General features: G+C 39.4%; 1 protein-coding gene and 1 non-coding gene across 3 annotated transcripts; both read left to right on the top strand.

Moving 5' to 3' along the window:
• Window positions 1-772: 772 nt before the first annotated feature.
• Window positions 773-11,925, top strand: LOC131247179 (histone H2A.1-like). 2 transcript variants are annotated; one of them, XM_058247607.1, is made up of 3 exons: window positions 773-982; window positions 11,477-11,514; window positions 11,604-11,925. In XM_058247607.1, exons 1-3 carry the CDS (start codon window positions 967-969, stop codon window positions 11,901-11,903), a joined length of 354 nt encoding a protein of 117 aa, XP_058103590.1. In that variant the 5' UTR covers window positions 773-966; the 3' UTR covers window positions 11,904-11,925. The 2 variants fall into 2 exon arrangements, 1 of the variants encoding a protein (XP_058103590.1); XR_009171558.1 differs by lacking the exon at window positions 11,477-11,514 and having other exon boundaries at window positions 773-1,029.
• On the top strand, window positions 7,979-8,085 carry LOC131247581 (small nucleolar RNA R71). The gene has a single exon (XR_009171859.1). It is a non-coding gene; the product is annotated as a small nucleolar RNA R71 (small nucleolar RNA).
• Window positions 11,926-18,219: the final 6,294 nt, after the last annotated feature.

Here is an 18,219-nt window from a genome sequence, read left to right as displayed (position 1 = left end):
ACATCAGCAAAAAGAAGATGTCAAAGACATACATAGCTGAATGAAGCCAAAACAAACTTACCATTGCACAAATACATAGCTGAATGATTTTTTTATTTTTATTTTTATTTTTTGTTTCTTTCATCATAGCTCTCTTTCTTTTTAGAAGTTCATATAAAATCAAAACCATCATGGAATTCAGTTTCTTTTATAAGCTCTTCTTGCTATACTTAAGCTTTCTTTTTATCTTTTTTTGGAGGTTCGGATTGAATCAAAACCATATGAGTCTCAATCTTTTCTTTGCAATTTATAGTTGTACCAATATGACATCACTAATCTAGTCACTTGGAGAAGTGTAGCAGCCTCTGCAAATTTTGGGAGTCTTGTACTCCAGCTGCTGCAGAGAATTCTATCAAGCTATTTCCACCATGGTCTTTAATGCAACCACCCACCCCGAGAAACCTGTGTTCCCAAACGGGCAAACATCAAAATCCAACATGCTGCAAACATCAAATTTTTTTTGTTCTGATGTCCATTTATTGTTTGCCAATGTGGATTTTGACATGTGCACCCAACATGACAATTTTTAGATGTATGGAGTGCTACTCAAGCACAGGTTTTATATTGGGTCATTGCTTCATTGTAATGATCTTTAACATTCAGTCCACATGTTTCTTCTTCATTATGTTTTACAAAGATGGGATTGTTTTGTCATAATTCATGATGTTGTTGGTTTTCATTTATTGCAGGTCATGTGTCAAACGTGCCTTTACAAGGGGATGGCAATGCAAGCGAGCATGATCCTCAAATTGACCCCTTCGATTAGAGGTGCATTGCATCATTGTCTCTTGCCATTTGCTGAAAAATGAAAATGTCCTGTTAGTTGCATCTTCAAGCTGGCTGCAAGCATTCCTGTACATAACTTATGGTGTACCTGAAAGAGTCATGTCTTTGCATCTCTAGCATGCACTGATTAATGTTACTTAGATGTCCAAATCTTATGCTTACAATGCTTAGAAGATTGCTGACAGAAACATCGTACTTGCCCTGGTATGCATAGATCCTTTTGTATTCGATGTCTGCAAAATCAACTCCGTCCATTGCAATCACGTCAAAAAACCAGTAAGAAATGGCTGGTTTCAAGTTGGATTCGGTGTGGCCCACCGAATATTTTACTCCGCCGTCCAACCTGCGTTTGAACAGCTGAGAACCCATACTCGCTTCCTTTTGAAATTCCGTCACCTAGGTCTTGGTAAGACGGACCATAGGGATCTAATGGACGGTCCAGATCTTTCTTTTGAACCCTGAATGGACCCCACAACCCAAAATCGGACGGACGCTGTTCGTCTGCTGTTTCAGCACGCAATGGCTTGGGTAAAACCAGTCTGGCGTTCGGTGCAGCGTGGGAGTGCACCGTGCGGTGCACTCTCGCCTTGTACATGGGGTCCACTGTAATGTATATGTGACATCTGCTCCGTCCATCCGCTTTTTCAACTTATTCAATACATTGAGAAAAAATTGAAGCATATCCAGAGATCAGGTGGGTCCAGAATCCGGTTTTTATGGGCTTATCTATCCGTTGGGCCGCTTTCACAAGGATCCAATGGCTCAAATTTGATGTGTACAGTTAATTTATGGTCTTCAGGCCATATATAAAGTTTCGAGTCGAACGGATGGTTGGAACCTTGTGATCTTGCATTCTGGACCAATTTTGGACTACTTGCGCTTCAGTTTCTCGATTTCTTTGGATCTCTGGCGTGTAAATCTGTCGATCTTGGGCCCCTGGGGTTCGTCCCTTGCCTTGATGACTCATGAGCGTTAAATCCATGCTTTTAACATCCTTTTTCAGTCCAGGCTCCTAAATTCACCCTGCAGCATAAACACGATTAAAATAGGTCGTTAAACGGCATCATGTTCATAAATTCAGGTAATAATTGAGGTTTAATATGCAATATTTGACCCTCAACAGCTCGCGTCTTGTCTCGCCCCAGCAACGTGCCGATGTGCGCTGGTTGCTTGATTTCTATAAACTCAAGTGATTTTTGAAAAACAATTCAAGTACTAGAATTTTAAGATTCATGAATGATAGGCATTACTTTCTCCTAGGCTTGAGCGTACGGTAGACTTCATAATCAAGTTCGAAGTATTAATCCATTAATTAGAAAAATTCTAAACATTAAGATCCATGGGTGTATAGTGTAATCTTGCTTATCAACCTTAAGATTCACTTCTCTATTTCATGAAATCATTGGTAACCAATAAGAGAATTCATGAAAACCTGCCTCATAGATCATCCTACCAACTTTTGAATTTTCCAACTTTTTATTTTTTCATTAAAAGTAACACCAAGGAGGGGAGTCAAATCTTCACCTCTAGGGAGCAAACCTATGGTGAAAACCAGTCGCCCATCCCTTTCCGAATGTCAACCTTAGGGAATTGAACCTTCACCTATAGGGAGCAAACCTATGGTGAAGACCATTCGCCTAACCCTTTCAATTTTATCTAGTTGGTTCCTTTCATGCTTAGGGATTACCAGGTTATTCCTTCAATAACGAACTGAAACTTCAATGTGTAAGCGAGATGTGACATGTGAAATCATGACTCAATCAATGTTTAAAGCATCTAATCATGGATTGATAATTCAAACTTCAACCGTGGAATCTATCAGACAGCTAAATCCAAGAGACGTAAATCCACAACACCCATATCATATAATTCCAAATCAATGATGATCGTCAAAATCACATCGAATTCACAAGAATTTTCAGAAAAATTTTTAAATTTTTTTCACACAATTTGCTCAAGATCGAGAAAGTACTGATTAGGTGACCAAATCTCCCACCCCCAACCAAAAATCTACATTGTCCTCAATGTAAAAGAATAAGCATGCAATGCACATGGGACAACGAAAGTAAATGAGAAGTGATGGGAAGATAATACTTGAACGAAAGAATCAAGAGGCTTTCCATAGATTTCTACGTAAGAGCGGGTCAGCACAAGAGAGAAACCAACAAAAATAAAAATAAAATCCTACCTATACCACTTTCGTAGGTGCTCTCGATTGCATTTAGCATATGCAACAAGCCTTTAAACCCCTAGGTTGCCTCTAGTGGACGAGTTGTAGTCTCGTGAGGGTTTGTAGCAATGTTACCCACAAACATTGAACTAAGAAAATAAAATGGAATGAAAAGCTAGGTTGCCTACCAGGAGTGCTAAGTTTACCATCTATCCTAAGGCAGTATAAAATAAACTACCCTAGTCCTATGAAAGCAGATAAAAACTACTCCATCATGCCGCAAGGTTCCTCTTTCGGCCAATATGATCATTAAGAGGTATGGACATGTCCTCTGAATCAAATTTCTAAACAAATAGATTTAATAGATGTCCATTCACTTTAAACTCCTTGCCATTGTCGGATCTCTTATTTCAACGGCTCCATGAGTATACGCAGTGACCACAATGTAAGGGTCAGTCCAACGAGATTGAAGTTTGCCCGGAAAGAGATGTAACTGAGAGTTATACAAGAGAACTTTCTGACCTGGTGTGAATGATTTTCGAAGAATGTGTTGGTCATGAAACACCTTCATCATGTCCTTGTAAATTCTCGAGTTCTCGTACGCATCATTCCGGATTTCTTCAAGTTCATTCAATTGTAGTTTGCATAGCGAGCTGGCATTGTCCAAATTGAAATTGAAATTTTTGATTGCCCAGTAGGCTCTATGTTCCAACTCCATAGGCAAGTGGCAAGCCTTCTCATAGACAAGTCTAAAGGGAGACATTCCAATAGGGGTTTTAAACGCAGTACGATAAGCCCATAAGGCATCGATCAATCGGATTGACCAATCCTTACGTTCAGGGTTAACCGTTTTCTCCAAAATGTGTTTGATCTCCCTATTGGAAATCTCAACTTGCCCACTTGTCTGTGGGTGATATGGGGTGATCACCTTATGAGAGATATCGTATTTCTTCATTAAACTCTCGAATAGCCTATTACAAGAGTGTGAGCCCCCATTACTAATGATAGCTCGAGGCGTTCCGAATCGGGAAAGGATGTTCTCTTTTAGGAATTTAATGACCGTGCGATGGTCATTGTTCCGACACGGAATCGCTTCAACCCATTTAGTGACGTAGTTTACAAAGTGAGCAAAATATATAAATTTTCAAAAGATTGAGGAAATGGTCCCATGAAATCAATGCCCCAAGAATCAAATGCCTCGATGATAAGAATAGGATTCAAGGGCCTCATATTTCAACAAGACAACGCTCCCAATTTCGACAATGCTCACAAGCTTTGTAAAACTCATGAGTGTCCTTGAACATAGTGGGCAAATATAAAAGTCACACTGTAAAATCTTGGCCGTAGTCTTTTTAGCAGAAAAGTGACCACCACAGCCTGTGAATGACAAAGAGATGACACTCTGATGCTCAACGTCTAGCACACATCTCCTTAAGATTTGATTTGGGCAATATTTAAATAAATATGGATTATCTCAAGAAAAGTTGCGCACCTCGGTGAAAAATTTCTTCTTATCTCGCACAATCCAATGTGTCGGTATGGAACCTGTGGCAAGATAATTAGCAATATCAGCGAACCAAGGTGAATGGGAGACTCTGAACAATTGTTCATCAGGGAACATGTCATTGATATGTGTCATTTCAAGGGAATCAGAGGGATTAAGGTGAGAAAGATGGTCAGCCACTACGTTCTCTATTTCCTTTTTATCTTTTATTTTTAGGTCAAATTCCTGGAGTAGGAGGATCCATCGTATTAGGCAGGCTTAGCATCATTCTTAGACAGAAGATACTTGAGCGCCACGTGATCAGTGTAAATAACGATCTTGGATCCGATCAAGTAGGACTAAAATTTGTCCAAACCGAACACTACAGCCAAGAGTTCCTTTTTTGTAGTCGAGTAGTTCACTTGGGCAAGATTTAGAGTCTTACTTGCATAATGAATAACATAGGGTTTCTTATCTTTTCTCTGGCCGAGAACCGCTCTAAGAGCATAATTAGACGCGTCACACATAAGTTCAAAAGGAATGCCCCAGTTGGGTGGTTGTATGATGGGTGCACTAGTCAACATGCCCTTAAGCTTAGTAAAAGCTTCCTGACATGGCGCAGTCCACTCATATGGTACATCCTTTTGAAGTAGATTATATAAAGGACGAGAGATGAGACTAAAGTCCTTTATGAATCTTCTGTAAAACCCAGCGTGTCCTAAGAAGGATCGCACGTCCCGTATGTTCTTGGGTGGAGGTAGGTTAGAGATAAGATCAATTTTTGCCTTATCCACCTCGATTCCTTTAGACGAGATAATATGTCCAAGGACAATTCCCATATAAACCATGAAATGACACTTCTCCCAATTAAGTACCAAGTTCTTTTCTTCACATCTTTTCAGCACACATTTAAGACTCTCTAAGCACTCGCTGAAAGATGAACCGAAAACAGAGAAATCGTCCATGAAGACCTCTAGATATTTCCCCACCATATCAGAAAAAATACTCATCATACATTACTGAAAGGTTGTGGGGGCATTACATAATCCAAATGACATCCTTCTGTAGGCAAAGGTGCCATAGGGATATGTAAATGTAGTCTTTTCCTGGTCCTCAGGGGCGATTTCAATCTGATTGTAGCCCGAATACCTGTCAAGGAAACAGTAATAGGAATGACCAGCTAGCCTTTCCAAGATTTGATCAATGAAGGGCAAAGGAAAGTAGTCTTTCCTCGTGACGGTATTTAGCTTCCTGTAGTCAATGCACATTCTCCAACCAGTAGTAACTCTTGTTGGCACGAGTTCATTATTGGCATTGGCTACGATGGTGATCCCAGACTTCTTAGGAACCACCTGAGTTGGACTCACCCATTGACTATTGGATATGGGGTATATGATACCCACATCCAATAGTTTAAGAACTTCGACCTTAACCACTTCCTTCATGTTTAAATTTAGTCTACGTTGTGATTGTCGAGCGGTCTTCGCATTATCCTCAAGATATATGTGGTGAGTAAAAATCGAGGGGTTGATTCCCTTGAGGTCCGCTATCGTCCATCCAAGGGATCCCTTATACTCAATGAGAGTAGATATGAGCATACTCTCCTGTTCTTTCTCTAGATGGGAAGAGATCACCACCGAGTATGTCTCATCTTAACCTAAATAGGCATATTTCAAATCAGAGGGTAAAGGTTTTAGGTCAAGCTTCGGTGGCTTGAGGTTAGACGGTAGAAGCACTACATCGTTTGGGGCAACTCTTCAAATTGTGGCCTCCACCGGTTAACTTCAAGTACCGTCATGAAGCATGACACATATCTCCCTAATCATGTCATCATCAAAATCATGGGAGTGGGCCAAACACATCTCTAGAGGGTTAAAGGATAAGGTTAGAGGTGTCGTATCTTCCACTAAAGAGTCAATCATGTTAATGTTGTGAGAATCGTCATCATCCTTTAAGTTTCCGTCGTTATTAAAAAAGATATTTGACTCCAATGTCATATTCTCAAAAGACATAGTCATGACACCATTCCTGCAATTGATAATTGCGTTTGAAGTGGCAAGGAATGGGCGACCAAGAATGATAGGAATCTGAGTGCTCATGTTATTGATGGGTTCGGTGTCCAGGATGATAAAATCTACAGGGTAGTAAAATCTATCAACTTAGACCAACACATCCTCAATTATCCCTCTTGGTACACGAACAGAGCAATCAGCAAGTTGTAGTGTGGTTAGGGTGGGTTTTAATTCACCTAAACCTAACTGTTTGTATACCGAGTAGGGAATCAGATTGACGTTGGCTCCTAAGTTAAGAAGTGCATGATCGATTCGATGGTCCCCGATTACACATGATATAGTTGGGCTACCGGGATCCTTGAATTTCTATGGCACTTCTTGCTTTAGAATGACACTCACTTTCTCGGTCAAGAAGATTTTCTTTTAAATACTCTGTCGTCGTTTGGTTGTACATTAGTCTTTCAGGAATTTGACATATGAAGGTATCTGTTTTACGACATTAAGTAGAGGAATGTTGACTTTCACTTGTTTCAACACCTCTAGGATATGCTGAGAGTTAGAGAGAGGTTTTGGTGCGACCAACCGTTGGAGAAATGGAGCAACTGACTTTTCTAGAAGTTCCGGTTCTAACTTTTGTGGGGCCTCACTAGATCCATCATTGTTGTCCTCTTCTGGTTCTTGAGGTTTTTCGGGCCTAACCAGAAGGGTTTTATCAATGATCTTCCCACTCCTAAGAGTGGTGACGGATTTAGTGTGCTCCATTTGATTTAAAGAGCTGGGATTACTTATCTCGTAATGCGGTTTAGGATTAGAGAGCGGTTGTGTAGGAAGCATCCCCTTTTCTATAACCGTCATACGTGAATCCATCTTTTGCATAAAATCTCGCATTGCCTGGGTTAGCTCTTACATGAAATTTTGAACCGGTTCTTCTTGAGGTTTTCCCTGATTTGAATTTTGATTGAAGAAACCTTGAGGGGTAGCAATTTGTCCATTTCTCGAACTAAAGTTTGGATGATTTTTTCAACCAGGATTGTACGTATTAGAGGTTGGTCCATTGAAAGGTCTTTGATAAATATTTACAGCATTAGATTGTTCATTCAACACTTCTCGAAAGGCGGGTATCATAGGACAATTTTCAGTTGTATGAATGTTGCAATCACAGATGTCACAAACACTTTCATTAACCTTATCCTTCTTTCCTTCCATGGCCTCAAATTTTTTTATGAGCGTAGTCACTTTATACTTGAGACCATCCTCTTCTTTCAAGAGATACAATCCACCTTTCTCCTTGGATTGAGTCGGCCTAGACGTGGTGTTCGATTTTGGATAATAATCCCATGATTGTGTTTTTTCAGCAAGACTATCGAGGTAATCCCATACCTCGTCGACATTTTTATTAATTAATTCTCTATTACACATTGTCTCGACCATTTGGCGCATGGAAGATGTCAGTCCATCATAGAAAAAATTTTAATGCGCCACGTTTCAAAGCCATGTTATGGGCATGAACTGACCAAATCCTTGAACCTTTCCCAACATCAGTAAAATGTTTCATCCTCCTTTTGGGTGAAGTTCATGATTGCTTTTCTAAGGGTGATCGTTTTATGATGTGGAAAAAATTTCTTTATAAATTCCCTCTACATATCATTCCATGTGCTAATGAATCTAGGATGCAGTGAATGTAACCACGTCTTAGCCTTCTCCTTTAAGGAAAAAGGAAAGAGTCTCAGCCAGACTGTGTTCTCAGACACATTTTGAAAATATAAAGTGGCTATGATCTCATCAAACTCTTTCAAATGTAGATATGGTTCTTCAGATTCAAGCCCATGGAACTTAGGAAAGAGTTGGATAACCCCTGGCTTCTTGTCCATATGTCCTGTATTTTCAGAAAAAATCATATATGAGGGCGTACTCACCCCCGCTGGTTGTAAATAATCTCGTAAAGTACGAGGCGGGGTGCTTGATGCACCTCATTCTCATCCTGAATGTCTTCCACCCTGGGTTAAGGTAGAAGAGGTTGGTTCTCAGCCATCACTTCAATTAACTCAGGGAATTTCGAGTGCTGTTTAGTCCTGTGATGGATAGTTAACCCCTCAACCAATCCTCCTTCAGTCAAGAGACGTCGAGTGTTGTCACGGGCCCACTTGGGCATGAAACACTCGCAGCCCTCAATCAAATTCGAAACCTAATCCTAAGAAAGGAAAAGAAAATCTAAAAAGAAAGAGAGGGTTGGAAAGAAGTTACCAAATTGGAGTTCCTAAGTTAAAAACTTGCAAAAAAAAAAAAAAACAAAACAAGTCAGTTTCTAAAGAGAAAATCTAAAATTAAAAAATCCTTAAAAAGAAAGATAGAAGTAAACTAGTTTCTAAAAGAAGAAATTCTTAAAAGAGAGTGGAAATTTCTAAAATAAATTAGGAAAGTCCTAACTAGAAAGTAAATTACTAAAAGAGAACTGAAAAATAAAAAGTAGAGAGAAAGCTTATCAAATTAGAAATTTCTATCTTAAAAGCCTACAAAATAGGAAGGTTAATTTCTAAACAAAAAGTCTACAAGTAGAAAATTTCTAAAAATAAATTAGAAGACAAAGTTAGATTCTAAAAGTGTTAGAATTAGAAAGTTACTAAAAAAATAAAAATAAAAAGTTAGTTTCTAAAAGAATTCCCGAGAATTAGAAAGTTTCTAAAACTCAAACCCTAATTCTAAAAATAGAAAAGTAGAGGAACTAGAAAAGGATTACCAATTTAGAAGTTTATGTCAGGATCCTACAAAACAGGAAACAAGTTAGTTCTAGAAATCAAATAGAAAAAATCTAAAACTAAAGTTAGTAAAATCCTAATCTCAAACTAATTCTAAAACTAGTTAATTTTAGAAAAACGCAACTGTCAATCCCCGTCAATGGCGCTAAAAACTTATTCACTCCCCAAGTATAAGGTTGTGATGTAGTAATAAACTCTGTGAGACCGAGGTCGAATCCCAAGGGACTGATACCTGTACGTAATCTAAAACTAGGTAGAAATAGAACTAGCCTAAGATGAAATCTAAATTAAATATAAATTGATGAATAATGGTGAGAGATTAATGTAAAACTTAAGAGAAATCATAGATAAGAAACTAGGGATTCAGAGGATCCACTTGTAGAAATCAGGGAGATCTTATGCCTACTTCAAAAATCATGGAAATTAAACTGAACTTCCTCTGATAAAATTTTAAAGAGATGAAAAGTATATGAATCAGAATGGATTCCATCACCAAATCATGCTCAGGAGACAAAGTAAACAACAGAATTAAACTAATTACCAACCAATCAACATGCTATGAAGGTTAGGAAGGGTACCGTCATCCTACCATGCCCAGGAGACAAAGCAAACAACAGAATTAAACTAATAAACATAAAAGGAAGGAACATGCTCAAAGCCATTGCAGATCCATTGTAATTTTAGTCACAACAGACCATTAAAAACTAAAAACACTCCCTTAAATAAACTATAAGCAGCATCAGTTCAGTATGAATACAAAACATAAGCAAAAGAGTCCCCCATCAAGCTACAAGCTTCACCTCTTAGCCCTAACTACGAGGTTTAGCCCCTCATGAATGGACTAATAACCTTAGGAGTCATAAGAGAAAAAAGAAAAAGAAAAAAAAACAACAGCAAAGAAAATGAGGAAAAGAAAAAGACTTCTCCTTTCTCTCCCTGTCTTCACGCTAAAACTTTGATATCTCAGCTCTCTCCTCTCTCTTTCTTTTATAATTGCTGGAGGTCGGCTGGGAGTCTGACTAGAGTCGGCGAACCGACTCTCTTTGTGATTCCCGTTTACAGCAGGACCCCACGTCAGCCTCTGTTTCTGTGCAAGAAAACGCAGAGACAGATTGCCGTTTGGAATGAATTTAAGAGGAGGAAACTTCACATCCTTGAAATATGCCAACGTGGTGAGGGTAAAAACTCCTTGGCTGATCAAATGGACGGTTTGAATCACTGATCTGACCCTGATCACAGTCAAGCAACCAGCCCACATCGGCATGTTGCATCCGGTTTTTTCGGACTACGAACAGAGCCAGCACTTGCGCTAGCTGTCGGTGGGGCCCACTGCCTTCGGTGTCTGCAAAATCAACTTCGTCCATTGCAATCACGTCGGAAAAATAGTCAGATATGGACGGTTCTGGTTAAGTTTTGGTGTGGTCCACTAATGCCTTGCTTCCACCGTCCAACCTGCGTTTGAACGGCTGGCTGTCTTTTGAAATTCCGTCACCTAGGTCTTGGTAAGACGGACCATAGGGATCTAATGGACGGTCCAGATCTTTCTTTTGAACCCTGAATGGACCCCACAACCCAAAATCGGACGGACGCTGTCCGTCCGCTGTTTCAGTGCGCAATGGCTCGGGTAAAACCAGTATGGCTTTTGGTGCAGCGTGGGAGTGCACCGTGCAGTGCACTCTCGCCTTGTACATGGGGTCCACTGTAATGTATATGTGACATCTGCTCCGTCCATCCGCTTTTTCAACTTATTCAATACATTGAGAAAAAATTGAAGCATATCTAGAGATCAGGTGGGTCCAGAATCCAGTTTTTATGGGCTTATCTGTTCGTTGGGCCGCTTTCACAAGGATCCAATGGCTCAAATTTGACGTGTACAGTTTATTTATGGTCTTAAGGCAATAAATAAAGTTTCGAGTCGAACGGATGGTTGGAACCTTGTGATCTTGCATTCTGGACCAATTTCGGACTACTTGAGCTTCAATTTCTCGATTTTCTTGGATCTCTAGCATGTAAATATGTCGATCTTGGGCCCCTGGGGTCTGTCCCTTGCCTTGATGACTCATGAGCATTAAATCCATGCTTTTAACATCCTTTTTTAGTCCAAGCTCCTAAATTCACCCTGCAGCATAAACACGATTAAAACAGGCGTACCTGAAAGAGTCATGTCTTTGCATCTCTAGCATGCACTGATTAATGTTACTTAGATGTCCAAATCTTATGCTTACAATACTTAAGAAGATTGCTGACAGAAACATCGTACCTGCCCCGGTATGCATAGATCCTTTTGTATTATGAAAATAATACTTTTCGGCAACTGAGATTTTGTATTTTATCTAATGATCTTTCAACTACTACAGGCTGATGGCACAAGCTTGCATGAATCTCCTGTCTATTTGGCTACTGTTCTTGAGTACTTGGCAGCTGAGGTTTTGGAGCTGGCTGGGAATGCTGCTAGAGAAAATAAGAAGTCCTGCATCATTCCAAGGCATGTTCTTTTGGCTGTCAGAAATGATGAGGATTTTGGAAAATTGCTAGCTGGTGTGACAATTTCAAGTGGTGGTGTTTTGCCAAACATAAACTCTTTCTCTTGCCTAAGAAGTCTGAAGAAGCTTCAAAATCTCCAAAAAAGGATTGATTGGGTTGGGATGAATGCTTGAGCCCTACTTTGTAATTCTTATTTAATGGATTTTTTAGAAAATTTTTAAAATTTGTAATTTTGGTTATGGTGTTGGGATGGTCTTTATTGCTTTCTTTTCCTTCTATATATTTTGTAAATAATCTTAATGTTGATGTTTAGATGTATGTGCTTTGGTAAAAGTATGCAATAGATGTTATCATTGGATCTCCATCAATGAAGTTTTTCTAGGCTTTAAAAATAAAAAAATTTAAAAAAAAAGCAGGGTTTAAAATTGTTTGGAAAAAGTGTCGTTAGAAAAGAAACGGTTTAAAACCGTTCGCAAAGTACCGTCCCTAACTAAACGGCACGGAAAACGGGTCCGAAGCGTTCTGAAGCAGTTAGGAACGGTTTAAAACCGTTCCTAAATGATGATTTTGCTCTAACAGCACCTTAAAAAAAAAAAGGCCCACACCCACCCACCTCATATGGGCATGATTTCAGCACTGAAACAAAGTCTGCCTATCACTGGGCCATGGAGCTAGACCCATAGAAGTGAGTCTTGATTAATAAATGTTTGTCCCATGACTGAATTTTAGGCTTATAAACCTAATTGACCAGACCCATCCTGTTGCCAGCTCTAATCGTTAAATGATTCTGTAACTCAGATTAACCCATTTGGTCTTGAGTCGAGTCATGACTCAACCAGGTTGGGTGCGAATTAGCCGGAATTACTTGAGTTCAAAGGTGACTCGGTGTATTGAACCGGACTAGGTCCGACTGGATGAGACCCTCAACACAGCCTTAGGCCAAAGCGTTCATTAATTTTCAGTCAGCATCATCATCATCATCACCGTTATCGTTGTCATTACCTTTCTCCCAACTTCTGACGACACCTAAATAGTCGGCCAGAAAATGTTTGAGCGATTGGTGACCCACCAGACATCAACCTTAGATTAGAAAACTCCAGACACCGTTGAATTCTCAATAGTTATCATGAATTTCACGCGCTAACATCCGAGAATAAAATCTCGACTTCCATGGAATTATGCATGCATCGAAACAGACAATGTAAAACATCAAACAGGGGCACTTGTCTGGTATTTAGATATCCGCGTATACGCTTTACCTTGGACCGTCTAGCCTGATTACCAGTACTTAGAGGACGTCCCCTCAACCAACGGATCACCATGTGATAAGATCCACCGGTCGATCATTTTAGAGCATGAGCCCAAAAATAAGTCATATACAAAAGGGTTTCAAAGGTACACGTTGCTTTTCGTGGGGTGGTTCATTTGACCTTTAGTTCTATTTTATTTTCGGCTCAAGCTTTAGAACGAGCTTGTAAATTGGACTGTCGGTTTGGATATAGCATATACCTCATGATGGGACCCACAGTACTTAGTGTACACACCAGCTGTGGTGTGTGGTATACCAGCCAATCCGCTTCCGAGAAATATTCACTTATTTCTAGTCTCCTCCTAACGACTTTCTGCAGTGCCAATTATTTTAGTTTTTTAGTTTTTAATTTCTATGCAATTTTTTTTCATGTTATTTGAGATTTTAAACTCAAGATTCCTCCATTGTGATTTTATGCTTTTCAGATGAATAAAATATCTAAAATATCCTTTTTAAATGCAACCTACCATGGAGGAAAAAATATACAACCCACCGTAAACAATCAGATGAACTGAAATAGAAATAATCCAAGCATATAAGGTGGCCCATGTCATTAAAAAAATAAACTCAACTCAAAATATTCAAATTCACGTGCAATCCATCTGATGATCTGAGTGGCTATATTTTTTTCATACACTTATGACCCAAGTGATAAAAGGCATTTTGGTAGTTCCTCTTCCAAAAGGGTATATTTGAAAAGTAAACGTTGTAGTTGTAGAAAAATATATACACGCAATTAATATAGGTGTGGCTGAAATACAAAAGAAAATGGTTAAACAAAAGCTAAAAAGATTAAATCAAAACAAGAAAAAAGATATATGAAGATTAACGTAATTCAACAGTATGCTTATTTCATGGAGCAACTTCAAGCTTTCTTCTTCACTATATATATGGTCATGTTGTGAGTTGTGGAAGCAAATCTTGTGTTCAATCAAATAAGTGAAAGACTAATTCGAGCAAAACAGCATAAAAAACACATGATTTTATGTAAATAATAATAATAAAAAAATAATAATAAACTCTTGTGCAAAAAATCACTGAACCTTCCATATCAGCAGACCATTTTAGAACATGTCTCAAAAATGAAGGAGATCCACATCTCAGGCAGACCACACCATAGGAAACAGTGGTGATCGAGCATTAAAAACTTCTTTTTGAGAAGAAAAGTTTTAGATCAAGCAGATATTTAATCGGTCTCTCCATCCAGGTTTTATTGTGACCTTATCAACAGGTTGGATGGAAAATAAACATTCCGGTGGCCCGCCAGAATTTTGAAATGGTGCGCAGTCAATCACCACTGTTTCCTGTGGTATGGTCTGCCTGAGATGTGGATCTGCTTAATTCCTTGGACCGTGACCTAAAATGGTCTGTCACAATGGATGGATGGCTTAGATTTAAGGAAAATACATTCCTATAGGCCCCATACTCAGGGATCCACCCGTCCACGCCCATAGGGCTCTCAATGAGACGGGCTTAGTCGGGTTGTTTGTTCAAACCAGGCCTGCAAAGTAAAAACCTCTGCCAGAGCCTAGCAAGTTCCTGGACTGGCGAAATGGACCGGGCTGGGCTGATGGACCCTTAAGTGAAGCTGGAGCCAAGACCAATTTAAGCATGCTTAAATTAGGCCCAGCCCCAGACCTGGCCCGGGCATAGTACTCCAGCCCAATCGTGGCCCACAAGTTAAGCCAGCCTGGCCCATTGACGGCCCTAAGTGGGTGCATGCTTCTAGATTTTGGACTACTGATAGACGTTGGTGAAAATAAACACAGCAACATCCCACATACAATTAAAAAAGGCTCGAAACTGGTGGCTAGGATCTTCTGATGTGGAAGATTAATTTTTGTGTCATGGCTAATCCAGTGGGAAGCAACAGATGAAAGGTAGGGATTGCCGAATCATGTTATAACCATCCAACTGACGGGCATTGTGGTGCCCAAGATCATGGTGTCCTAGGGCCTATAGTGATGTTTATTGTCATCCAACCTGTTCATAGGATCGCATAGACATGGATGAAGGGAAAACACAAATATCAGCTTGATCCAAAACTTCTGTGGCCCACAAAAAAATTTCAACGGTAGATGTTCAATTCACATGGTTTCCTCCTGTGTTGTCGTTCACTTGAGCTTTGGATATGCTTAAGTTTTTGGTCTCAGCCCTAAAATTATTTGGCAAAATGGATAAACAGAGCGGATAAAATACAGAAATCACAAGTGCCGCCACAAAATTCATCTTTTGTTTCGAGACCATTATTCAAAATTTATGGTCACTGAGGTGGAAATTTTGCGATTTCTCAACCTTCAAGTGTTTTTACCATTAGATTTAGAAAGCTTTATTTGACTAGTAATGACCATAAAATCAAAAACAACTTTACTTTTGAGTCAATGCCATGACCCATTTACCCAACTAAATTGAAAAGCAGTTGGGCATGTGCTCCAACATGTACACTAGAGCTGTATGCATTTTGAACTGAGTCAAGCTTGGCCTAGCTCAGCTCGGCTCAACCAATAGGCTACCTTAGCTTAAATTTGGCTCGGTTGAGTCTTCAAGCCTCACTGGCCAGCTCGACTCAGCTTGGTCAGTGCTTGGGCCAGCTCAAGTCGAGTTCGAGCTCAATCTTTCAAGCCAAGTTCAAGTTTGAGCCAATGAGGTGAGTTCGAGTTTAGGTTTTAAAATTTTTAATATATATATATACACACACACACACACACACACACACACACATACAAAACATTTAAATTAAGCAAAACTGATCCAAGCTGAATTGATTCAAACTGGGTCAAGCTTGAGTCAAGTTCCAAGCTGAGCCGAGTCGAGTCGAGCTTGGTCTAGCTAGAACTTGGCTCGAAATTTTTTCGAGCTAAAAAAATCAGCTGGACTTGGCTCGAACTTAATTTGAGCCGAGTCGAATTGAGTTTTCTTGAGTTGAGTTGAGTGAGTTAACAGAGCTAATTAACTTGGTTTGTGTACAGCCCCAGTGTTCCCGTAGCTAAAAGAAATAAGGCAGATTCAACGCTCAAATAAACCACACCATAAAAAGTTACAGTGCTAATGACTCTCACCACATTAATCTTCCCAAGGTCTATTGTGATGCTTATTTGTCATCTAACTTACTTATAATGTCATGTAAACCTAGATGAAGGGAAAATAAAAATAACAATTTTATCAAAACTTTTATAGCTTTCAAGAAGTTTTTAATGCGGGGGAGTTCAGTCCTCACATTGTTATCTACTTAGATATGTTCATTTTAAAGTTAGTACTTAAAATGATATGAGAAAAAAAAAAAATGGGGATAAAAGCCATAGATCATGGTGGGCTCTACATAGCCCCTGTTGAAGCAGGGGCACGACACAGTCAGCTTCCATTCAAATCGCAGACACGGATTGAATATCACCCCTGCTCGCCCCTAGCTAGGAAGGGACATGTATGGGTTTTATCCATACTATCCATTCATTTTGTCCTATTATTTTAGGTTACAAGTCTGAAATTGAACTATCTCCAAGGCTCTAGTGGATCACACGGAGAATCAAACACCGACGGTTGCAAGCTTATTGGGGGCCACAGCACCACCGTTTGTAAACTTTGTGGATTCTGCAGAAGTTGTGTCAAGCTGATATTTGTGTTTTCTTTTCATCCAACCCTATGTGACCGTATGGGCAGATTGGGATCAAGTTGATATTTGTGTTTTCCTTTCTCCATACCTTGTCAACAGGTCGGATGGAGATTAACCATCATTGTAGGTCTGACGATGGTTTGGAGGCCCTGGGAAGGTTTCAACGGTGGTGCATTGAGACTAAGATATTTCTAAATTTTGGGCCTGTGCTATAGAATGAAATGAGAAAATGGTTGAAATATATTAACAGAACACATACGTTAGAGTCATCTCTGAGATAGGAGTGGATTAGCTGTTATTCGGATAACAGCTTAGTGTGTGATAACCTTACCGTGTGAGGCACACCTTGATTAATATTTTTCATATCCATGCTGTCCATCCTTTTTCTCAGGTCATTTAAGGATATCATCCCAAATTTTAAGCAGATCCAAATCACTGGTGGATTACACCACTGGAAAAAAGTGGTGAATAACTATTAAAAGTTTTTTAGGCTAAAAAAGTTTTGGATCAAGATAATCTTTCTATTTTCGCTTCGTCCATTTCCGTTTGACCTTATCAACGGGTTGGATGGAAAATAAACATAAAAAATCTGCTTAAAGTGGGTGTTGGGAAGTTTTTAATGATGACACTTCAATCATCGCTGTTTCTTGTGGTGTGGTTTACTTGACATTTTGATACACGTAATTTTTGACAATTTGTCTTAATATGTTTTGTAAAAACGAATGGATGAGATATACAAAATGTCATTAAAATAAGCACTATAGTAAGAGTAATACCTACCAAGTGGTTCTGCATTTTCAGCTGCGGGAATGGATTAGGTGTTACTTAGTGGGTGTTGCCTTCATCTAGGGGCTTGCCTTTAGGGGTGCACATGGGTTAGTTCGGTCCAATTCTGGGGTGAAATCGAAACCGAACCGTACATAACGGTTCCACGATTTTTGAAACCAGAACTAGATCGTTAGCATCCTAGAACCGAACCGGAACTGGACCATGGAAAACGGTTCGGTTCCACGGTTCTAGGTTTTCCAGGTGAGGCAGGTGGGTCATTTGTCAAAAAGCCCACAAAATCATTTGTCTGTTCAGTTTACGTTGGGTTCATGTATGATGGGGGCCCTAGGGATAGTCCTGTGGGCTAATGGATCTGTTCTCAAACATGAAATTCGTTTTGACAAACACCCACTTCATAAATAGGAAAGGGGTGAATACATCAAAACATGGTGTAAAATATCTGTCCCTAATCAAATTCCAAAGAAAGAAAGAAACCTCTCGAAGAAGATTAAACATCCTTTCAATGAGAGTCTCTTCATCCACAGTCAACTCTAGTGCAGAATCTTAACTAATTCCTACATCTATAAATTAAAAAAATATATCCCATCATCATCAATTAAAAAAAGAAAGAAAGGAAAATCAAAATAAAAGATGAATTGGGTTTCGATGAAATGATATAAGAGGGCTCTAACCGGTTTGGATCTATGGTTCCGGCCATGGTTCGGATCAACGGTTCGGTTCACGGTTTGGTTCTAAAGGGTCTTAAACTGAACCGATCCGTATCCAATGGTTCTTGAAATTT

This window comes from Magnolia sinica, chromosome 5 (assembly GCF_029962835.1).
Source record: "Magnolia sinica isolate HGM2019 chromosome 5, MsV1, whole genome shotgun sequence".
NCBI classification, from domain to species: domain Eukaryota; kingdom Viridiplantae; phylum Streptophyta; class Magnoliopsida; order Magnoliales; family Magnoliaceae; genus Magnolia; species Magnolia sinica.
This window is presented reverse-complemented; position numbering and strand designations above follow the sequence as displayed.